This window comes from Ornithodoros turicata, chromosome 2 (assembly GCF_037126465.1).
Source record: "Ornithodoros turicata isolate Travis chromosome 2, ASM3712646v1, whole genome shotgun sequence".
In the NCBI taxonomy this organism is placed as follows: domain Eukaryota; kingdom Metazoa; phylum Arthropoda; class Arachnida; order Ixodida; family Argasidae; genus Ornithodoros; species Ornithodoros turicata.
In genome coordinates, this window is record NC_088202.1 from 6,342,625 (window position 1) to 6,368,019 (window position 25,395).

Here is a 25,395-nt window from a genome sequence, read left to right on the forward strand (position 1 = left end):
CTATGCCCTGGCGACAATAGCCACACGTTATTTTGACGCCGCGCACCATCAACCATTCAAAATGTGGGACTCCTATACATTGATTTTGTTTTAATATCGGGTAGTGAGGCCAATTCTAATCATATTTACACTGGTCAATCCCAAGGTAGCCAGGTCAAAAGGTACCAAAAGTACACAATACTTCATTTCATGTCGCGCACTATGTTTTCAGCACCGTATTGCTCCGTGAGGTCACAGCTATGTTCTCACAACCGGTTCTTCCCGCACGCTGCTGCTTGTGTCAACGAGGCACGTCATTGGCTATGAGTCCGAAGTCTCCCCTATCTCCAGTGACTGGAATGCAGCTCTGCTACACGTGCGAGACGTGTGACGTAGATGTTCTCCGACTAAGAAGGAGAGACTCACGCGGATTATGCTCTTTGAATGGCATTGTTTCGTGGTAAATGCGCTCGCTAGAAGTAAATGAATTTCATAATTGGATATGGTGAGCCACGTTCTTTCGTAGAGCATAATAATTGGATAATATTGGTGAAGCTGTTTAGTGCCCCTTTAGTATTAAATACCATGTATGCTGAATAAACGGGTTTACGTTTTGCAACATTGATTTTTTTCTGGGAATGAATATGTTCACCAGAAGCAGAACCGGTTAAAACCGGTATGAAGCGTTACGTTTTTGCTCCGGAGCAGAACCGGTACCGGACCGCTTGTGATAGAACCGGAACGAAAAACGTTTCGGTTCGACACCCTGGTAGTTAGTGGCCATCACTGCCGAGGCCCCTTTCACGAACACACGGACACACATTGGCTTCAACCCATGCTGTCCGACGGGAGGACGATGACGTTCCGTCAGCTACCGTGTTTAGACAAACTAAACGCGGGCTCAAAATAAATAAATAGAAAAAGACTAGACACGGACAGAGATCAACGACACTCTGTCTGTAGTCAAAATCGGCCTGTGTCTAGGTGTTCGCGCTCGTGCTCAGTATGTTGCACCAACAAACCCAACTGCCCACCTTATTGCAGAGAAAAGTAGTGCAATATTGCGTCAAGGTGTGTTCAAACGACCAGGGCACACACGTACACAGAGCAAGGTGACCGACGCCCCGTACAGCGGATAAAGCGGTGTGGGCGCTCTACCTGTTCAATTGCCTGCATGGTGTGAGATTTTGTTAATTTTCTATTCCGTGAACCCTTTGCTAACCCTGGACGTCTGACTACGACGGCGAACAGGCATGTTCACTTACCCAGTGAAATGATGAACAATGTCAGCTTCATTGAATTCCCACCTAGCATTTATGAAGTTCGACAGTTCTCGAAGAGTGCCAATTCCTTCGATATAACGACCACCATCTCGTCCGTTGTGATAGATGAGAAATGAATCCTCTTTAAACTGCATAGTAACCAGTAGCGGGGAAATAACGTGACGATGTCGTTATATCATGCAATGTCGACTAAAAGTGGGCTGACGACATGCAAAATGGAAGGGTAAGCCTGGTTTATCAGGAACAACTTTCTGCAATAAGTATCGCCCGATCGAATTTCAACCGCAAAACTTAATTATAGGGAGAACTGGTTTCTCTCGCAAGGATAATATATCGACCTTTGCGCCGAGCCACGTAGATTTTTGCAGCAAATTTCGTTCGAATTCTAACACTACCTCTCGTACTGTCTGCTTCACTGCTCTACGCGGAACCGCTATGTTATATAATCGAAGTCTGTCCCACAGATTCCCTGAGGTCGCGTACGACAAGTGTCAAACGCTGTGCGAAATCTCCACAACGGCGTTTGAACTGAGCGAAGTTTGAACTGACTGTCGATTAACTGTAGACAGCTTGTAGTTTCATTTTAAATCGAACAACGTGTGAAAGTCGTATTTTTTAATTCGCCCAGAAAAATTATATGTTTGAGGACAGTTCAAACGACGCAAATCGCGCCACGTGCGACGCTCGTGCGTGGAGTAGTTTCCGCGTAGGAGAGGGGGAAAGTCTGAGGCTGCTTGAGCACGCTTTCTTCTGGACCGACTTTGTCGGGATCTAGCACCGCTAATTTTATCTCTAGGAACTGGAGAGTTTTTGTGATTATAGGCTATACCATAGACATTGTCGACAGTCATCCACAGAACTCTGAGAGCCATAGATTTTCTGTTAAAAAATGCCAAACTTGGCGTAAACGTTCAAAAAGGACAAACTTTGTTACCGATTTTCTTCATGACCGAACGTCTGAGAAGATCGAGCTTAGTGCCATTCGATAGGACATTGAAAGAGCTTTCGTGCTGTATAGAATTCATTTTTCTCAGCCCAGTTGTTTCTGTGTTATTAGCTTGAGAATGACACATGGTAGGCGAAAATTGCCAATGTTGCATCTCAATTTTCTCAAAAATGCCATCTTCGATTTCCTTGATTATTTTTGAAAAGGTGGCGTCATGTCTCTACTTTAGACGCCAAGTGAGACAATCTTTTATTTTTGCCTGAGAGACGCGCAGCGATTTTTTTTGTCAGGCAGGGTGCACGAGGCTGTGGCCTTGCGCGCCCCACCCACGAGCACGCGACCTTCAACCTTTTCATTGCTACATGTTTCCCGTTGACGGAGAAATCAATGACCACACTGCGTGAGCTTGTTGTAGTGTCCCCAGAGCATCACTTTACGTTTACCCAATGGTCTCTCAGTTCCGTCAGGCTCATTCAAACCGTGGGAGAGTACATGAGTTGCCTGTGCGCCCTTGACGAGAAGCCCCAGTTCGACGAACATACCGACAAAGCAGTGAGAAGAAACGAAGCGCTTCGTAGAGATCTTCATCCACTGGTAACATCTTAGCTTTTGTTTCAGGTTGCCGCCAGTCCCTCAGGCAGTGTGAAAGGCACATCCTTTTCGTTCTTAAAAGAACGAAAACCGAAAGTTTCGAAAAGCGTAAAATGTGCCTATTGCGAGACCCCTGCAGGTGGTGGCTGCCACCATTGGATTAGCATCATCCGATTGGTTTAGACATGACCTTTCACATGATATAAAGTGACTGGGTTCAAGCGCATTCTTTGTCCGCCTAGTATCGCAAAACCACGAATGGTACGCGAAAATTTTGCATGTTCGATCTTAATTATTTCTAAAAAGCCGGAATATTTTTCACGATTTATTCCACAGGGGCAGAACTATGCCGGTACTTTGCGCTGCTGGTAAAGTACCTTTTCTCTTTTTGATTGAGACGTAGGGCTACCTTTCCGCGAAGCGATTTTTCCACACAAAGGCGCTCTTCGAATGTTTACGAGCGCGTTTTGCTTCGTAGTCTTTGCTTTGTAATTTAATGCCCAGATGTTGCGTTATGTATTTCTTTTGCACTTATGGTACGTATGTTTATTTTTTTCCTTTGGAGACGCAGGGCAATACTTTTGTGGGCGACTTGAACTTGCTATTACGCACTTTCATGGGAGTCGCACGCACGACGTGTGCGTATACGCACGTGCGCATATTCACTATTCTCCCGCACATGTGCTTGAGGCAATGCACATACGCACGCTATGAGGCTGTCGTGCGAGTTAATATTAAGAAGGCAGAACTACGGCCACAGGGGACAGAAAGTTACAACACCTGAGAATACAAATTTGTGGTCGCGTGGTTGCAGTCGCCTCTTAACTTGGGCGCAATAAGTGATAGTTCCGAAGGTGTGCATGCTCTCTTGAATTAGTTCTATGCTCCCTAGCGTTATTTCGGAACCACGACGAGTGGTACAAAACCCGTAAGACCGCTGTGATGACAGTTGCTGCTCTCAAGTATAACACGTTCGCCCTCACCGAGATGTGTCAGTGTCACCGTGGGAATCAAAATTTCCGACAGAACAACGCACAACTAAAATCCCTCGTTTCCGGTAGCCGTAGGTACCTTAAACCCTTGGCGTGGTCTTCAGTAGTCCTTCTGGCATCCATGCGCTTGAACCCATTCACTTTATATCATGTGAAAGGACAGGTGTAAAGCTATCGGATGATGCTAATTTAATGGTGGCAGCCACCACCTGCAGGGATCTCGCAATAGGCACATTTTACGCTTTTCGAAACTTTCGGTTTTCGTTCTTTTAAGAACGAAAAGGATGTGCCTTTCACACTGCCTGAGGGACTGGCGGCAACCTGAAACAAAAGCTAAGATGTTACCAGTGGATGAAGATCTCTACGAAGCGCTTCGTTTCTTCTCACTGCTTTGTCGGTATGTTCGTCGAACTGGGGCTTCTCGTCAAGGGCGCACAGGCAACTCATGTACTCTCCCACGGTTTGAATGAGCCTGACGGAACTGAGAGACCATTGGGTAAACGTAAAGTGATGCTCTGGGGACACTACAACAAGCTCACGCAGTGTGGTCATTGATTTCTCCGTCAACGGGAAACATGTAGCAATGAAAAGGTTGAAGGTCGCGTGCTCGTGGGTGGGGCGCGCAAGGCCACAGCCTCGTGCACCCTGCCTGACAAAAAAAAATCGCTGCGCGTCTCTCAGGCAAAAATAAAAGATTGTCTCACTTGGCGTCTAAAGTAGAGACATGACGCCACCTTTTCAAAAATAATCAAGGAAATCGAAGATGGCATTTTTGAGAAAATTGAGATGCAACATTGGCAATTTTCGCCTACCATGTGTCATTCTCAAGCTAATAACACAGAAACAACTGGGCTGAGAAAAATGAATTCTATACAGTACGAAAGCTCTTTCAATGTCCTATCGAATGGCACTAAGCTCGATCTTCTCAGACGTTCGGTCATGAAGAAAATCGGTAACAAAGTTTGTCCTTTTTGAACGTTTACGCCAAGTTTGGCATTTTTTAACAGAAAATCTATGGCTCTCAGAGTTCTGTGGATGACTGTCGACAATGTCTATGGTATAGCCTATAATCACAAAAACCCTCCAGTTCCTAGAGATAAAATTAGCGGTGCTATATCCCGTCAAAGTCGGTCCGGAAGAAAGCGTGCTCAAGCAGCCTCAGAATTTCCCCCTCTCCTACGCGGAAATTACTATACTCACGAGCATCGCACGTGGCGCGATTTGCGTCGTTTGAGCTGTCCTCTAACATATATTTTTTCTCGGCGAATTAAAAAATACGACTTTCACACGTTGTTCGATTTAAAATGAAACTACCCCTAAATGCTTCAACTAGGATTACACGTACTGGGCATAGTACGGTTTAGTTTGAGTCAGTTACACTCTGCAAACCTTCGAGTCAGGACAGAGGGATTGAACCATCACCGATATACCAGCAGCACCGTTCGCAACCAACAGTAATGTTGCTGTTGGTTTTAAGGGGGGGGGGGGGTATATGCTTATCAAGAAAAAAAAATGACAGGAACGGTTGGCCAGGCAAAGAGCCTCCTTGCTATTCAAAAAAAAAGGGGGAATAAAACGGAAGAAGGAAAGAAAGGAAAATGAAAGAAAGAAAGAAAGAAGAAAAGAGAAGAGTGATGCTCCAAGTTACGGAGATGGCACAGAATTTGACTCGTTATCGTAGCCTATGATATCGCGTCATCAAACAACACAGTCCTACAACAGAGTGAGCGAGTCAAACACATGAGTGAATGTCAATACACGAGTCAAACCCGTCCTACAGCCAACAATCAGTTGCAGAAATCGCGATAAAATAATAAACCACCACTAGATGGAAGAACATCACCTAAATTCCTCGCTTTTTTTTTCGTACTAATCCAGGATATGCATCGAATCTTTTATCAGGAATACATATATGTAAATTATTATTCTCAAAGTTGCAAGCTCAATCGGAGTACTTGAGCACTGAAAGCAGAAAAAAAAAAGAACTTACCGTGTGAAACGATGCTCCAACAACACGCAGTTGTACTTTAGGGTTTCGTAGGCTGAGGTACCGCAAGTTCACCTGCAGGATGACCCATTAGAGTAGCATTAAGGTGAGCGTCGGTTGCATAAAGGACATGATAGGATCCGCGTTCGTATTCAGAAAGAACATTTTCGAAATAACTGTTGATAGTTTACGCTGTTTCTACATGTGGACATGCTTGTGTTTGTGATTAACTTTGATACTCTGAAGTTTACTTGTGCAATTTAGTTTTTTTCTATTACAGTCGACCCCCGTTTATCCGGACGGTGCCGTTCCCGGCGAAATCGTCCGGATACCGGGGCATCCGGATAAATGAAACGACCGAATAGAAACGTCCTACAGAGCACGGTTTAATTAAAACACAGAAATCTCGTCAATGATAGTGTAGGCACTCGATTCCTGCAAACTTTTGCTAATTGTATAGAGTTGAGCCACGCTGTTGCGCTGCTCGAAGAATGTCAGTGCGGACGCGAAGTGTCAATGTCGGAGCCTTGTTTCTCACTGGCGTCATCTGCACCGTCTTGCTGCACATCATCGGAGGCAACAGCAGCAATCACACCGTCATCACTCATAGCTGCACACGCGTCATCATCCTTATCAACGTCAACGTAGTCAGAAACCGCAGCATCATCTACGGCAGTCGCAGTGAGCCTCTGCATCAGGGACCGCAGCTCAGCTAGGGGAATGTCTTCATCGGCCAACGGGCCGTAAGCAGCAGGCCCTCGGGTTGGAGTTTTCCCCTCTAGAACCGGACAGTTGCTCGAGATATTTCCAAATGGCTCGACTGGTCAACATGACCCAACGCACACAAATAGAAAAGGGGGTCATCGTGCACGGTTGTCTCCCCTACGGAGGAATGTAGGTCCCTGACGTGTGACGGGAATAACCCCAACACAGGGAAAAGGGTGACGAAGCGGGGTCAGCGTCTCCTCTTACTCACTGTAGTCCGGATAACTGAAGCTGGATTACAAGAATTTTCGGCTTTCGTTCCGTGGAATTCTTGTCCGAGTCCGGAAGCTGAAGTCCGGATAAACGAGAACAAAATACATGGACGAAAATCCGTCCCCATGCTTTTTTGTCCGGATAGCGCAGGATCCGGATAAATGAAGTCCGGATAAACGCGGGTCGACTGTATATTAGAAGCTCAATTAAATTACAGTAATACGGAAAGCAATATTCAACCAGCCTTCAACCAATGCATTCGATCCTAGGGTAGGAACAGATCGCTCATATTGCCAAGCTTCTTGTTTGACAGCGACGGTAACACACGGCCAGCATCAAGGTCAAGGAAACAGCGCTTCCTGAACATTCGTGAGCACTCTGTCTATTGAGCGAGCAATTTACGTTGCACATACTACAACTGACGTCGGAACCTTGATGACGCGCGCGGTACCTTCTTTATTATTCCTTGTCGGCCCCAAGCCCCAAGCCTGGGCATTCAAAGGGTCAACTGTGCTCTTATGCTTATATCAGTAAGTACCTGAATACAGCATTCGTCAGTCGCTCATCGAGTCGTCATCTCTGCTTCATCAGTGACAATTCTGGCGGAGATGCCGGGTAACGATCCCAGTACCTCTCACAAGCGTCCAGAGTTGTATAATCCCAGGGACTATATAATTTAACGTAATGCTTTTTCAACTTTTCACAGCGCCGGTGACTTTCCAGTGCGTCACGAATACCGTGCTAGCTGACCGAAAGTGCCAAACCTGCCTCGTCTACCTCGACGACGTCGTCGTCTTCGTAAGGACCTTCGAAGAGCACATCGAACGATTACGGAAAGTCCTCGAAGCTGCACGAGCAGTAAGTCTGACATTCGATTACCAGGTATTTCTTGGGTATCTTCTAGCAGTGAAGATACGCGTGTGGATCCTGAAAAGACCGCAGCTGTCGCCAACTTCCCAGTACCTGCGAACGTAAAACAGGTACGCAGTTTCGTCGGCCTCTGCGCCTACTGTCGCCGCTTCATCCAAAACTTCTCAAAGATGACATCGCCACTGAACTCCCTGACAAAGAACGGAATTCCTTTTTCGTGCAATGAAGCACAGCAACAAACTTTCGAAGATCTCAAGACCGTGCTTCAAACCGCACTCGTACTAGCCCACTTCAACCCGAACGCTGACACCGAAAGTAACACAGACGCATGTAACGAAGGACTTGGTACGGTTGTTGTCAAACTCCAAGGCGACATAGAGCATGTCATAGCCTATGCAAGCAGACCGCTGTCCAAGGCTGAGAAAAAGTAAGCAACGAAAGAAAAAGAATGTCTTGCACTTAGGTATATGGGCAGTCAGGAAGCTGCGTCCCTACGTGTGCGAACGGCCGTTTAAAGTTGTGACAGACCACAATGCCCTATGTTGACTAGCTAGGAAAAAGGTCTCATCGGGGCGACGAGCACGATGCAGCCTCCGGCTAGGTGAGTACGACATTACTGTCACGTACAAATCCGGAAGAAGACGCAGACTGCTTATCGCCCTGTTGAAAAATAGCCAAATAGGTTGTATGCGATCCTATTTATCCTATACAAATTGATGTAGGATCCTTTATGTCCTATTTTGTATCATGTGGGAAAGTTGTGGGATCCTACATGTCTCATATTAGGCTATGTAGGAGAGTTGTGGTGTCCTACTTGTCCCATATTCGGCAACATAGGAGAGTTGTAGGACACTACATTGCCTATAACCGGCTACGTAGCAGACTTGTAGGATCCTACAAGGCATCAAAAAAGAGCTATGGGAGATCTTACGTGACCTGTTTGGTTTCATGTGGGGAGGACGTGGGGAATTATTTTGAGACATGGAAGTGATATATTAACACAGCAACAAACACTATTTGATTGCTTATATATATATATATGTCCTTCAAAACTGGGGCCCAGAACGAACTAGTCATATTCAATCATGTTTGCCAACGCTATTTTGCCAACGCAAATTTATCCTATACAAATTGATGTAGGATCCTTTATGTCCTATTTTGTATCATGTGGGAAAGTTGTGGGATCCTACATGTCTCATATTAGGCTATGTAGGAGAGTTGTGGTGTCCTACTTGTCCCATATTCGGCAACATAGGAGAGTTGTAGGACACTACATTGCCTATAACCGGCTACGTAGCAGACTTGTAGGATCCTACAAGGCATCAAAAAAGAGCTATGGGAGATCTTACGTGACCTGTTTGGTTTCATGTGGGGAGGACGTGGGGAATTATTTTGAGACATGGAAGTGATATATTAACACAGCAACAAACACTATTTGATTGCTTATATATATATATATGTCCTTCAAAACTGGGGCCCAGAACGAACTAGTCATATTCAATCATGTTTGCCAACGCGCACACATACGGCAGGTTATCAAGTGCGAATTCTATTAGAACCACTGCAAATGAATATATTTTTTTAGGTTGAAAACAACTGAATGAACGGGTTGCATTCATTTATGGAACATGCATAGAGTATGTCCATTACTAGTCGACAAAACATCAAGCATACAATGATGCGTGCATTCCTTTGAGTGCTGTTTAAGCACAAACTTCGACAGCAGTGCGCAACCGGTCGAGGTGGCAGTTGAACCCCATCGAGCGACATTGCGGTGTCGATGGGGTCCTCGGTCTAATATCTAGGACTAAACCAGTTCTATCAGGACGAGGTTTGTTGTGACGGATTCCCTAATCCTTCGCCTTCACGTGCACGCTCACGGCTCGCAGGAAATCCTAAAAGTAGTCGAGATACTTGGAAATTCCAGGCCTCCGTCTGCGCTTCCGATACATTCGGAGCTCCGTAACATCCGCCCCGCTAGTCAGGTCGACGCCAGAATTTCCGTCGTAGTAGGACTTGAGTCGCTCTACGATCGGTCAAATGGAACCATGGGTCGGTCTTTAGCGGTTCGGGGGTTGTGGGCAGAGACGCGTTCGTAACTCTGTTTTTTTAAACTTTGAGGCCCTTTTTCGGAAGGAAGCCCGCGTCGGACAGTTTTCATCTTTCTTGAGTGTACTCGCCTCAACTCGCTGAACGTGGCAAAATTTACTACAGCTGTCAAAGTCTTCTGGTTCTCGAGCTACCGGTTTCCGTGTTTACACTCCTCCCAATACATGGGACCGCCGGCTATTTTTTTTTTTTTTCAAAACTGTGTGGCGGCCCGTGTGTGATGACGAAGACGTGCCTCTGCTGCCACGCGCTACGGCTCTGGCACGGCAGTTCTACCGGCACCGTCCTAGCGTGAGGCCATGACCACCTGCCCGCTGGGACATTCCATCATCGCCGGTCAGGACTCATGTAGAGGAACACCACCTCCTCTACATTTGGTGACCCGAACTATGAACACCATGTTCGGCGTAATTCGGCCCAATACCATCCGAAATTCCTGCAAGCCCACCTCTGAAGTCATCTCCGAAGGTGCGGTGCATCGTTCAACCGAGGAACCGCTAGGCGACGACGCCAATCCACCGCGGCTCTACTCAATCGCAACGCCCGGCCGCGAAACACCGTGGTTGTACCCATCTACCCAGCTCACGTCGCAATGGTCCCACACTCCACGGCACGTCGCCACACGCTTCGTGATGGCGCTCCTCGGGCTTCCACCAGCGGCACCTTCCCGAGCATCACACTCCTGTACCGGTCGCGGTACGCCGCTGTCGACCGCCCCACACGCATCTGCTACGCTTGCGGTCCAAGAACCCTGCCCGCCTCGCCTTCCCACCAGGCTTCCATACAAGACACTGGCAGCTCGTCCAGATGCGGTCAAGAGGCTCCGGGACCAACGTTCCACCGGGGACACGCACGGAGGCCACAGTGAGTTTTACTCCCGGTCTCCCCGTGCTTCACGATGGTCCTCCCCGCAGTCTCCTTGGCGACAACACTACGAGCCCAGCGCTCACGAACCGTTCGCGGTTCTGTCGCCCCTCTCTGAATTACTTCGGCATACCAGCCCTCACACCGCCCCTGGAACCCGCCCGGTCAGCGCTTGCTCGCACCAACCATTCTGCTGCTACTGCGATTTCTGAACAAGTCGTCCCTGTTCCACGTGTCGCCCATCTTCCTCCTCTTCATGTATCGACGCGGACCCCAACCGCTAGCTCTACACCGCTCCGCGTCTGAGGGGGGGAATGATGTGGCGGCCCGTGTGTGATGACGAAGACGTGCCTCTGCTGCCACGCGCTACGGCTCTGGCACGGCAGTTCTACCGGCACCGTCCTAGCGTGAGGCCATGACCATCTGCCCGCTGGGACATTCCATCATCGCCGGTCAGGACTCATGTAGGGGAACACCACCTCCTCTACAACTGTTTCCATTGCACCTACGGAGTCGTGTTTGACATAGTTTTGAAGTTCTTGACGTGCTCTTTCCAACCGCTTTAATCACGTAAGCGCGTGATTCTCCGTTCCCCAGATATGGGCCTTGGAGTTGGAGGGTCATGGCGCTAGCGCCAGCAAGTCTGGCTGACGCCGCTCGGAGACGCTTCCGTGGGTGCCGTTCCTTTAGTGCCGTAATCTCGCTTACCTAACGTCCAATTTACTGGAAATTTTGGATGCGTGTTCTTCGTTCTTTGCTCTACAACTTTTCAATTCGCACCCCCCGTCTATTTACTATAGGTTATGGCGTTAGTCCCGAAATTCCTTAGGCTGACTCTCCTCCTGCGACCTTCGTCCCTGTTTTTAGGTTTGAACCCTGCGGGAGATCTGAATCACCTATTGACGGATTCGTGCACTCCGAACACCGAACGGCTAGAAACTTGCTGGATCTTTCTATCTCTCTCCATTCTCGAGTGAGGACAACATGGCAACAGCGGCTCGTTATACATGGGGCTGGGGGCATTTTTTTCGATGTCGGTTTTTGTTGGCGTAGAAATGTGATTGAAGACTTATTCTGACGGGGAAAACGTCCTCTTTCCAATGGCACTGGTCGCCCGTACGCGCGACTTTCTGCTTTCTGGATGTAGCGCGAGGAGAGCATAGAGGAGAGCCGTTGCAGCCAGGCGGAGCCCTTGGAGCTTGGAATTCCTCCAGCTCATTTGGATGCGAAATCTTAGAAGCGTTCGGACGCATGTCCAGAGAACTCTCGTTCGGGAAGCGTCTTTCGTCGTAGTTTTGGTGCCACGCAGTGCTGTGACTGTATTTCATGCCTTACTAGTGGTATCTGGACCTGTTTCTGTGTGTGTACCTTGGAAGACCGAAAGCTGTTGGACTTCGTGAATTGTAGGTTAGTTGTGTGCATGTAATGCCATGTTTCGTGCACCTTTTGCTTTGTATTCTTCCTAGCGTGTGGGTTCCTATAACTTTATCCGCCAGTGCGATTATTACCCTATTGTTAGCTATTGACTTATCCTCCATCTGTAATCTTGTGCTCTTACCCTGTTGGTTGACCTGTATCATCACTTAACATCAGGTTGATATCATGTGTGTGCTTCAGCGGCCCTGCTACAGGGTACCGGTGCTCTAAAGATACTGATCTTCCTCTTTTGGTTATTAATTCATAATAACTCATCTTGGGTCATGCATATTTTCCCCGAGTGTGGAAGAAATATGCACAGAATGTAAATAATCGCGGATATTATAACTCAACGTGCATTGTTTTCACCCTGTTCAGGTAGTGCCTTACTGACACCCTTGCTGTAGCCCCAGTTCTCATAGTTAATTGATCTTGCTGCTAACAAACAAAACAATTGTCTTTGGACCTCTAGTAACAGCATATGTGGGAAGTCTGGTTAACCTGTGCACGAGTTTTGGCACGTTTTATGTGACACATAATGTATTATCCCTTGTTAAATCTAGCTTCCTAACTCGCTTTATTGTTTCAGATGCCTCCAAGAAATATATCTTAGAGCTATCATCTAGCATGATCTGTAAAGGTGCTGAAGACGCTGTACATCAGGCAAAGAGTGTAATTGTTCAACAGACATGTCAGAGTGATGATGAACGATATCAATAATAAAAAAAATAGAAGCTGCATGATTTGTTAGTTCCTAATATATACACAACACAATTGGGTGCACAAGTTATACAGGATCACCACGAGAGACTTGGTATTCTGCCATTTTAGGGCGTATATAAAGCAACCTATTTGCATGTAGGACCCAACATAGGTCCCACAATCAAATAGGATCCTGTTTATATGTAAGATCGCATTTGCATGTAGGTCCCACAACCAAATATCATCCTGTTTATATGTAGGATCGCATTTGCATGTAGGACCCACAATTAAACAGGATCATATTTGTATGTAGGTTCCTTCATCATGTAGGACCTGGTGTCATAATACCATATGGAGTCAAGTAGGAATTTCCAACACGGCGAGGACACCCCTGCCACGAACAGACGACAATCTTGACGATGATGGCGACGACGCCTTCCTGGGTCTAGTACATACAACGTTCACATCTTCCAGACAGCACAGCGACCCCGAGCTGAAAAACCTCAACGACTACCTGCAGCACAGAACCACCCACGTTCCTACAGTCTTCAGGAAATCACTGTACAGCTTCTCGATACGTAACGGCGTCCAATATAGACAAAACCACGAACCGCGAGGCGCATCATGGCTCTTGGTTGTACCTGATGATATGCGCTCTGAAATCCTCGCATCATGCCACCACGAACCATCATCGGGCCACCTAGGTTTCAGCAGAACATTAGCGCGCATAGGGGAAAAAAATATTTCTGGCAAAGGTTAGCTATGACTGTTCATCACTACGTGAGGACCTGCAGGGAATGCCAGCGACGAAAGACCCCACCTGTAAGACCGTCTGGGTGCCTATAAACAATTACGCCGCTGTCGGCACCATTGGAGCGGATAGGAGTAGACCTGTAGATCAGGAAACCACTGGATAATTGTCGACACCCACTACCTCACACGGTACGCCGAGATCAAAGCACTCCCGTAGCGAACAGCGTTGGAGGTTGCAAACTTACATTGAGAACATTGTTCTTCAACACGGGACCCCTACGTCCATAATCACTCACAGAGGAACAGCCTTCACATGCAAGTTGACACAGGAAATCCTCTTCCGGGTGAGCCATACCTCACACCGGAAGAAAACAGCCTACCACCCACAAAAAAGAAAAAAGAAAGGCATCACAGAACCTCTAAACAAGACTCTCGCCGACATGATTTCAACGTACGTTGACGTCGAGCACAAGATCAGAGACAAAAACTACCTTATGTGACATTTGCTTACTACACGGTAGTCCAAGAAACAACTGGGCTTACCCCATTTTGGCTTGTGCACGGACGTACTGTCTCGACGATGCTAAAGGCGATGTTGCCTCACGAACCCAATGCTGAGCAAAGCGACGACATTACCACATTACTCAACAAGCTGAAGAAGCCTGGTAGCTCGCCAGAGTACGTACGCGCAGCAACACCGTGTCAACTCCAGGGTTACAATTCACGCCGACGAGACCTACAGGATCGGCTGTAGGAGATTTGGTGTGGGTATAGCGTCCCATTCGATGTCGAGGGCTAAGCGGGCGTTCACACGGGCCAACTTTCTGCACCAACTCGGACCAACTTTGGAGTTGGTGGCACTCGGCCGACAACACCGACCATGACCTACTCGAGTTGGTGGGAATCGGTAGCCGAGCGAAAACTTCGGAGAGTTGGTGATGGTCTAACCAATCAACGCGGGGAGCATTGCCACGTGACCTTCGAGGGCGTCAAGCGATTTCGTTTCTGTCGTACTGCCTGGCATGGGTTCAAATCCTACAGGGGTACATGCCAATTTAAAAAAAAATTTTTTTGGTTGCTAGCGCCATATAAACATATCAATAGGCATTTTTTGAAATACTGATGACCTTCTGGCGAAGTAAAATGGCTTCGTTTTGATTAATGACAGTTAAAAAAAAGTCACCAGCTGTTGGACTTGAACCCATACACCCCGATTGCCGTAAGATTGGTTGTGGGTGGAGCTAACGAGTCGGTACGTGTGAACGTGGAAACTGTACCGTCTTGAAGTTTGTCCAAAGACGTTGCTTCGAGTTGGTCTGAGTTGGTGCTGAAAATCTGCCCGTGTGAACGCCCCCTAAGCGAGAAAGTACTGAAATGCTACTTCCGTCCATACAGAGTGCTGCGACAAATAGGAAGGCACCGCTTCCTCTAGGTGCCCCCATGTTCGGAAATTGTTCACGTTGCACGCCTCAAGCAGTTATTCACTATAGCTTGGACTTCACAAAACCAGTGGACTCTTGGCGACCCCTTTGCCAGGAGGACGAGCCAAAGGTGTAACCAGGGAAAAAACGGCGAGTCCTTCGCACAGCAGTTCCCCTGAAGGTTTCGGACCACAGGAATATCGCCGACTCCCTCGCCAGGACACCCATAGCCTACACCTTAGCCTGGACCGAAGGTACCGCGAAGAACATTCAGCATTACCAACGAATGGACTTGACAGCATCACGACGATGTCGCGTATACGGAGGGGACAGTGCCGTGCTTGTTGTTTGATAAATGACGGTAACGCAGGCCGGCATCAAGGTCAAGGATAAACAGCGCTTCGTGAATTCGTGAGTAGTCTGTCTATCGCAGGAACCATCTGTGCATGCTACGACTGACGCCGGAACCTTGACAACGCCCCTTCTCGATTGTTCCTTGCCGGGTATAAAGCTATTGTAAGCCTAAAGTCAAGCCTAAAGTCAAAGAGTTAAGTGTGCTCTCGCGCTTGTCTCAGTAAAGCAGCTGAATAAAGCGTTTGTCGGTCGTTCATGGAGTCGTCTGCTTCGCCTCATCCGTGACGATATGTTCCTGGATGTTCCTGGCAAGGCAACACCGAAATCAGTCTCCATGCTGTTTACGGCCTGTCTTTCTGCCCATTTCTGCACGTATTTGGGAGTGTTCCCGCTGTGCATATGCCTCCACCGCCTTCCTTCTTTACTTCGGGAATGTGACGTTAATGGCTTCAGATGATGTATACTCAATGATTTCCTGGACCACGTCGGGCTGGTGCACAAACGGCTCACTCCGTGAGCTTCCTTTAAATGCAAGAGGCATTGCTGCTTGCTGTGGTTCAGCCACCTTTTTTGCACACTTTTTGCTTGCGTAATTCGCTTGGCACCGGATGATACTATGGCTCTGGTCTATCCACAGAGTTCGAAAGATTAAGGAGCGGTAGAGTGAGGAGCTTCTCTCCCGTTCTGAGCCGATATTCGAAAATAAAATACAAAAGTAAACTCCACCGACAACTGCAGTGGGATGCCATCGATGAATATAAGCCGCAGTGAGACAAGCATAGCAGATACAGCATAAGCAGAGACATAGCAAATGGGGCAACATCAGCGCAGTTCGCGATCCGTCTGTCTTCAATGCCATCAGAATAAACATGCTCTCTTAACCACAATCAATTTTGACTGAGTTCGCGACTTGCTTACTGCACTAGATCAGTATTTTTTTCCGAAGGACGAAACTTGTACGTCTCCTGCGGACGAAGAGGAATCCGCGTAATCATGTTGACAATCGTCTGCAAGTTATCGTTGCGAGTTTCTATGAATAGGCAGAAATTGACACATGTTCCTGTTAGCACTTACGTTCATTGAGCTACACAGTAAAATCAGGGCGTTTCTATAGCTGACTTAAGTACATTACTACTAGTAAACGGTTGAGCCATTTACTAATACACATTATTTCTCAGGGACCGCGAGGGAAAAATATCAAGTTTACGAAGCGTAAACTGAGCAAATAAACTGGAAAAGGTAACACACGGTAAGACACCTAAAAACAATGTAACGAGAAAAAAAGCATCACAAAGCGAACTATCAGCTGCAAGCAGTAGACAATGTTTTTCTTAGTCTACCCTCAACGCAAAGTCAGAAGAAATTTATTTGGGATTACACGGGTATTGGTTGCACAGCACGAGCCTAATGTCTTTCATTAGTTTGTTAGCACGTGGAAGTAATTATGGCTATGAGTGGAGTGCACACGTGGACAAAGGGAAGGCTAGAGGTGTGTTGTGTGCGGACTTCTGGGAGAACTGCGCCTCTGGACGGTCTGCAGGAGAACAGAGGCGAAGTATCGGACAGTACATCCGAAAGTGAGATTTGATTCCGGCAACCTCAACATGAGTTTACATCTACCAGCAGCAGGATGATTCACTGAGCCATGCTTGTAGAAAGTTCTACCCAAAACGCACTGACGCAGGATCCACATCGCGCGCAATCGTGATGAGGCAGCGATTGCGATCTTCCTCAGGTGCAGACAAAGCGAGCCTCGGCGAGAGAGATCAACAACGCAGACACTTCTCCCGCGTTCGCGAACATGATTACACACTTCAAGGAGGGTTGGCACAGGCGCAGTGGCTTCCCATTTCACTTCTTGGTCTTCTCTCTACTCGCACCGCCGGTTCCGGGCTGGCAAGATGGCGGTGATCGTGCGGGCCGAACGAAGAAAACAACATGGAAAAACGCTGAAGGCTAGTTCCATCTCAAATCGAACAATCCAGTACACTTGATGTCTCGAATGAACGGGAAAAAATATATGTTGAAGCCATCGGTGACTTAGGAGAAATAAACGCTTTAGGAATTCTCTACGCTGCACGGTTCGGGAAATAGGAGACGAGGAAAAAACTGCCTCTCAGAAGACGATGTCGTCGCGCGCAGGTTTGAGCGTTGCCTACAAGGCTATTTCTTGTCGTATCGTAGTAATTTCTTGATCAGGCTTTAGACCACCAGGGCACAATAGGCTTCTGGGTTGGCAGGGATGTGTCAGTTTTTGTTTGTCTGCAAAAAAAAAATCAATGTTGACTCAAAGCGCCGAAAAGCACCATATTCACTGCAACTTTGCGGGCGATGTAAAAAACGCATAAGATTGAGCTTTATGCCGTTTAATTTGTCATTCATGGGACTATCAAATTATATATAATTTGCTACTCTACCCTCTCAGGAACGTAAGCGACACCTCTTTAAGTAGCACCATACCACCGAAAAATGACCAATTTCGGAAGACTTTATATAAAAACCCCACCAAAAACTTGCCTCGAAAATTTTATATGTATTAGGTAGTCCCTTAGACTATGCACAGAAGAAAAATCAAACTTCGGACTTGATCGCTAGGCACACTGTGAATTTTTTGCCACCCCTATACGCGGGGCGCATTCAAGCAGTGGCACAGTGTCCCGCGTGTTGCAAAATCGAATTTTCCAAAGAGACTTTCAACTTCTATCTTCACATGAAACTAGTTGGTACAGTTTGAAGCCGTTCTGAGCGTTTATGTTTATAACAGTGTTGTAGTCGCTGAATGTAGATTGTGAAGCAACCAGATGTGCTCGCATTTTTTGCGGGGTTTAGCTCGCATTTAGCACATGCATTGCAAGTGTTGGGAGCTGCTTTAGAATGCTTTAGAACACTTTTGCGTCTTTATAAGAGGTATATTTGTTGATGGTGATCATATCGAAGCATATTTACAGCACACAGAACAAAAACAACTTCACAGCGAGGAAGACGTAAGTTATGCAGAACCTCACGGGTGGATGAGAGTGCTCGCGTCATGAACTGCTTTAGGCTGTTGTAGGAGCCACTTTCCTTAATGTTACTTTTGATGGCGGGTTCTTGTCAGATTTTCTTGATAGACCCTTCTCACGTTACATGCTAACTCGATACAATCCTGGCAGTTACGCCTGGATGTTCCTGGCGAGGCAACACCGAAATCAGTCTCCATGCTGTTTACGGCCTGTCTTTCTGCCCATTTCTGCACGTATTTGGGAGTGTTTCCGCTGTGCATATGCCTCCACCGACTTCCTTCTTTGCTTCGGCAATGTGACGTTCATGGCTTCAGATTATGTATACTCAATGATTTCCTGGACCACGTCGGGCTGGTGCACAAACGGCTCACCCCGTGAGCTTCCTTCAAATGTGAGGGACATTGCTGCTTGCTGTGATTCAGCCACCTTTGCTGTGAAGTACTTGAAGCAGCTTCTGCACAGCTAGTCCATTTCTGTTACGCCTTCGGTTTGATCCGCTGGAACCACATTCTTTAGGGCAGCTACGCCGATCTCCAAAGCAAAGCGAAAGTTCATTATCCGAAATACTTTTTTCATGTGTATGAGGCGGTAGTCAGCGCAATACACACGGTCACCGCTGTACAACGAAGAGGCCATTCAGGTAGGTGTGATGCCAGGACGACACAGTACAGTAATGCAGATGTCTTCACATACTCTGTATAAGGGCACTCGGAGCACTTCTGTAGTCGAGGATGATGCGAAACTTTGCGCAAGGTGTCCTCAGGGAGTTAATCCGACTAGGACCTTCCCATGACCGCAGCATGTCGAACTGAAAAACATATTGGACAGCGGCGCCAGTTGGGCTGTTTAGGCAAGGTTCACAATAGGCACCATGAATTGGCCTTGAATGTGTGCATAAGACTCTACACAACGACACTTTCCTCTGTGCGATTTCTGCCTTCCGGGGTCATCAAGCCGTGGGAAAGGAAATGTTTTAAAGAATGCTGGAAGGCACTGCGTCTCTCCTGCCATAATGTGTACAGTAAATATGCTTGTTTATAATCACCCTGAACAGATGTAGCTCTTACAAAGATGTAAACGCATACTGTTCTTCACGGGCTCCCAGCACTTGCAATGAATGTGTGACATCCCCCAAAAAAGTGCTAGCACATCTGGTTGCTCCACAATCTACATTCAGCATCTTCATTACAACACTATTCTGAACATAAACGATCAGAACGGCTTCAAACTGTACCAATTACTTTCATGTAGAGACAGAAGTTGAAAGTCCCTTTGGAAAATTCGATTTCGCAACACGCGGGACAAGGTGCCACTGCTTGAATGCGCCCCGCGTATAGGGGTGGCAAAAAATTCATAGTGCGCCTACCGATCAGTCCGAATTTTGATTTTTGTTCTGTACATAGTCTAAGGAACTACCTAATACATATAAAATTATCGAGACAAGTTCTTGGTGGGGTTTTTTAGATAAAGGCTTCCGAAATTGGTCATTTTTCGGGGGTATGGTGCTACTTAAAGAGGTATCGCTTACGTTCTTGAGAGAGTAGAGTAGCAAATTATATATAATTCGATAGCCCCATGAATGACAAATTAAACGGCATAAAGCTCAATGTTATGCGTTTTTTACATCGCCCGCAAAGTTGCAGTGAATATGGTGCTTTTCGGCGCTTTGAGTCAACTTTGATATTTGTTTGCAGACAAACAAAAACTGACACTTCCCTACCAACCCAGAAGCCTATTGTGCCCTAGGTGGTCTAAAGCCAGATCTAGAAATTACTACGATGCGACAAGAAATAGCCTCGTAGAGAACGCTCAAACCCGCGCGCGACGACATCGTCTTCTGAGAGGCAGTTTTTTCCTCCTCTTCTATTTCCCGAACCGTGCAGCGCAAAGAATTCCGAAGCGTTTATTTCTCCTAACTCACTGATGTCTTCGACAGATATTTTTTTCCCCTCCATTCGAGACATCAAGTGTACCGGATTGTTCGATTTGAGATGGAACTAGCCTGAAACAGCTGAAATAGCATTTGCATTAATGTGAATATATTTCAAGTAGATATCCTAGACCAATCTTTTCTTTTAATTTGGAACTTCAGTGGGCATTGTGCAAAGCTCTCACCAGACGGCGTCAAATGAAAACCTGGATCAGAGCCATTTATAGGGAGAGTTTGGCCATTCTCTGATCTTTTGCCGCCTCGTGGGTGGAGCCTATTTTGACGTCAGAGTCGTCGTTGCGCCGCCCAAAAAGACTGAATCCAAGCAGAATCCGCTTATCAGCCATCTGATGCGCGCCATATTGATGCTGTCCGTCAGCTTTGTTGTCGCAATGAATGCAATCTACAAGAATAACCGGCTTATGACCCACAGCCGCCTCTGATAAAGGGGGGTTTTGTTGCCAAACTGAAAGAGTTCAAGGACGAAGGGCTTTCGAAGGACAATGTACGCACGTGTCTTCCCTCCTTGCATCGTAAACAATGATCAGCATCAATATGGCGTCGGCGACCGGCTGACAACGGGACAACAATAGAGCACGGCGAGGGAGGTGGCTTAGCCGTGACGTTGCATGACGCGCTTCAAGTTAGGCTCCTCCTAATGGCCAAACTCTCCCTATAAACGGCTCTGACCTGGATCACGAACGTGAAGTGCGGACGGCGCAACGTGTCCAGCGGGATTGCGCCGACCGGGATTGCGCCGACCGGGATTGCAGGTCGAACCAGATCGTGTGCGACAGTGCGTTTTGGGTACTAAATGCGTAATGTCGGAACGATACTGGATAATAATGCTGATAGTATCTGAATTCATAGTTGTAAAGAGATTGAATTTTGATGTCTTACCAGCACAAAAACAATAACACCAACGCTATTTCAAGACGCCATGGTCGACACTCTAGCCCATTACAGGTGGTGATGTGAGGGATGAAACAATGAGCCCCTTCACAACAAGGATCGAAGTCCTACGGCGTCCAAAAAGGTCAAAAACCTTTGAGGGCTGAGCGTTGTTAGTCTGGATTCGGCTATCGGCCAAGCAATGTTGATAGAGAGAGTATATGAGGGTTGAGATGGGTTAAGAGGCCCGGATAATGAGGTTCCGGAAGGTTTGTGTGTGGGCAACGAAGAATAATGTGTTCATTCTTCACTTCTTGTCACATTCTTCACAAACACTTCTCGTCCGGCAGCTTCACTAATCCATCGAATGCGACTCGATTTGCCTTTTACAGCTCAGTGGCGTTACCGCTTAGAGCAAGTTGACTTTCCCAGGTGATCTCACTGCGATGCCGTCGGAGATCTACAAGTTTTCCTGCTCATTTTAATCCATTAGTCACTCAATTTAATCCAAGCGCTACCCAATTTAATCTAATGGTGAACCAAATTAATCCAGACACCAACCAATTTAATCCAAGCAACACGTGTAAATGTATTCCGTGTGTATTCAGTCATGTCATGAGTGAGACTTTCATGATTTCGCCCATGTATTATGAGTTTATGAGTACTGATTCGACAGCCCCTGGATTTTAAGGTATCATGCGGTGTTTTATGACTGCTTTTATAACTATTTTCATGATATGCGCCATGAATCAAATTTACGGGGACTATTGCTGCTTCAAACAGTGTCATGCCGTGTTTTATGACCACCGACAGTCATTATGACATCTCATGACTATTTTCATGATATGTTTTATGAATCGATTTTATGGGACTACCGCTGCTACAAACCATGTTATACAGTGTTTTATGACTACCAACGGTCATTATGACATACAATGAGTATTTTCGTGTCACGTACCATGAATCAATTTTATGGACTACCAGTGTTTCAAACAGTGTCATGCAGTGTTTTATGACTACTGATGGTCATTATGACATTTCATGACTATTTTCATGATATGTTCCATGAATCAATTTTATGGGACTACGACTGTTTCAGTGTCATAGAGTGTTTTTTGACTACCGACGGTTATTATGGTGCATTATGCATCACGGTGCTTGATCACGTGACGGTATTCTGCGCGTTGATTGCATGGGCGGTCGACGTCATCCCAGTGGGATGACCAGATGAGTTTTCTATATATACGTACTTTTTGTTGGTTTGACGCTAGGTGTGCCAGCGTCGGAGTGAACCGCGATGTATAAAATTCGAGTTTACGAAAACTACGAGGTGTTGAGGCATGCATTTTCGTATGTGAAGTTGCTTTCGTGTATTCTATCGGTAGCCACTGCGGAAAAGTCCCTCCAGCTTCTGGTCAGAGACCTTTTAAAGACCCTTTACGTAATAGCGTTGCATAAGGGGGAGAAAAAGGAACACAAAATAGAAATTGTTAGACACGTTTGAGTGTTACAATCGAAAGAAAGAACATTTTCTCACAGGCTATCTGAAAGCTACAAAGATCTCGCAGTGCGACAACATCTTCTGGCAAGTCGTTCCGTTCGCTAATACCCAGCCGCAGTGTGGAGTATTTATGTGTGTCTGTGTAACTTAGTTTTGATTCTAGCTTGTATGGATGCTCTACACGACGAGAGAAAAAATGAGCAGGGGTATCAGAAGAACCAGAATGATATATATTTATATATAAGAACAAGCCTAGCTATCTTACGGCTCACTGCCAATAACGGAATTTTATACCGCCTTTTAATCTCGGACATACTTGCTGTGCGATCACGTATATTGAAAATGAACCTCATAGCATTGTTCTGAACAAGCTCCAACCTATCATACAAATATCACGGTTAACGACTCCGCACACCGGCTGCGTATTCTAATTTTGACGGTACCAACGTGTTATGGGAATACCGCTGCTTCACACAGTGTCCTGTAGTGTTTTACGATTGCTGACGCTCATTATGACATTCCCTTGATATTTACATGATATCTACCATGGCCGACTCGATGCAACTCAGCTGCTCCACATCGTGTTATACAGTGTTTTGTGACTATCTACGAATACCTTAGTGACCATCGGTATTTATAAAACTGCATGACACTGCGTGAAGCAGCGGTATCTGCATAAAGTCGAGCCATGACCCGTATGATGCAAGTAATCAGAGAATGTCAATATGACAGTGTTTGAAGCAATGATAGCCCCATAAAATAGATTCACAGCACATATCATGAAAGTCCTCATGAAATGTTATAATGACCACCCGCAGTCACAAAACACTGTATGACACTGTGTGGAGCAGCGGTAGTCCCATAATCTCGGTTCATGGCACATGTCATGAAGATAGTCATGGAATATCATAATGACCCTCGGTAGTCATATAACACTGTATGACACAGTTTGAAGCAGTGGTAGTCCCACAAAATCTATTCATGGCACATATCATGATAATAGTAATGGAACGCCATAATGACCGTCAGTGGTCACTAACCACTGTATGACACTGTTTGAAGCAGCGGTAGTCCCATAAAACCGATTCATGGTACGTAACACGAAAATACTCATTGAATGTCATAATGACCGTCGGTAGTCACAAACCATTGTGTGACCCTGTCTGAAGCAGCGGTAGTCCCATAAAGTCGATTAATGGTACATATTATGAAAATAGTCACTGAACGTCATAATGGCCTTCCGTAGTGATAAAACACTCTATGGCACTGTTTGAAACAGTGTCAGTCCCATAAATTCGATTCATGGCACATGTCATGAAAATAGTTATGAAAAGTCATAATGACAATCGGTAGTGATAAAACACTGCATGACACTGTTCGAAGCCCCGCTAGTCCCAAAAAATTGATTCATAGTGCATATCATGAAAATAGTCATGTATTGTCAACAACAACAACAACTTTATTTTCGGCCTAGGAGAGTGGGGAGTTTCATCGCAACAGGCGATACTCTACCCCAGTGCTTGGTGGAATGGGGGGAATAACGGAAACGTTACACGGAAACGTCATGTATTGTCATAATGACTGTCGGTGGTCATAAAACACTGCATGACTCTGTTTGAAGCAGCAATAGTCCCGTAAAATTGATTCATGGCGGATATCATGAAAATAGTCACAAACGCAGTCATAAACCACCGCATGACACTGCAAAATCCAGGGGTTATTGAATCAGTAGTCATAAACTCGTGATACATTGGCGAAATCATGAGAGTCTCACTCATGACATGACTTAATACACACGGAATACATTTACACGTGTTGCTTGGATTAAATTGGGCAGCGCTTGGATTAAATTGGTTGGTGTCTGGATTAATTTGGTTCACCACTGGATTAAATTGGGTAGCGCTTGGATTAAATTGAGTGACCAATGGATTAAAATGAGCAGGAAAACTTGTAGATCTTCGACGGCATCGCAGTGAGATCACCTGGGAAAGTCAACTTGCCCTAAGCGGTAACGCCACTGAGCTGTAAAAGGCAAATCGAGTCGCATTCGATGGATTAGTGAAGCTGCCGGACGAGAAGTGTTTCGTGGCATGCGGATCAACTCTTCTCAGCATAGATGGGGTAAGCCAGGGGTGCCACATGACGTCGAAGAATCGAGCGGCGGTCTTCATTTCAACAGCGCAATACTCCTCCATCTCCGAGACGAGAGAGCAGTGTCTGTGGTGCTGTGGGCCCGTTCATTCCCCACAGCACCACAATGGGTTGGAAACCACTGGAGAACCAGCCTGTGCGATGCTTCGAACACAACGTGGTAGGCCATTACCACATCCGTTACTAGGACTGCGGATGAGCGTCGTATGCCACGATTTGCAATAGTTTGCAGTGCAGATGCAGTCAGTGAAAACAAAAACTGCCCATTCCTGCCGGGTTAAATTAACGATGTGCTGCTGAAAGAAAATGATTCAGAAAATGAAAGTTCTGTAGCCGTTGATGAGGTTCGATGTGAAAGGCGTCGAAGGGATTACGAATCCCGAGGCAGACTTCACATTTCTGGAAGCGCCGTCTGATTGTGCAGCTGCAGGCGTAAACAACATATCATCCCCCAGAGCATAAAAATGGGCTCGAAGGACTTGAGGGGGAACCTGGCCTCTTCGTTCCAGAAGGTTCGGAAGACGTATGAAAGTGGGTGGTCCCGGAAGAGGCCAGGGGCTTCTTGCGGTTGCTACGTCCTTAGCGAGAAGTCAGTGATACTCGGCCGTGTCCTTTGTCCCTTTCGAGAGGAGTCGCTTTCACGGCGGTATCAAAATTTCCTGAGGATTGGGTCAC

The 25,395-nt window shown here is 46.5% G+C and overlaps 1 protein-coding gene across 2 annotated transcripts in view; it reads right to left on the bottom strand.

Annotated features, from left to right (window-relative positions):
* Positions 1-25,395, bottom strand: part of LOC135383043 (venom metalloproteinase BumaMPs1-like) — a 120,932-nt gene that overhangs the window by 66,609 nt on the left and 28,928 nt on the right. For both annotated transcript variants that reach the window (XM_064612683.1, XM_064612682.1), the window contains exons 7-8: positions 5,782-5,853; positions 1,245-1,390 (exon numbers count right to left, since the gene is read on the bottom strand). In XM_064612683.1, coding sequence (XP_064468753.1) covers positions 1,245-1,390; positions 5,782-5,853 — 218 coding nt within the window. The remainder of the gene's footprint in view (positions 1-1,244; positions 1,391-5,781; positions 5,854-25,395) is intronic.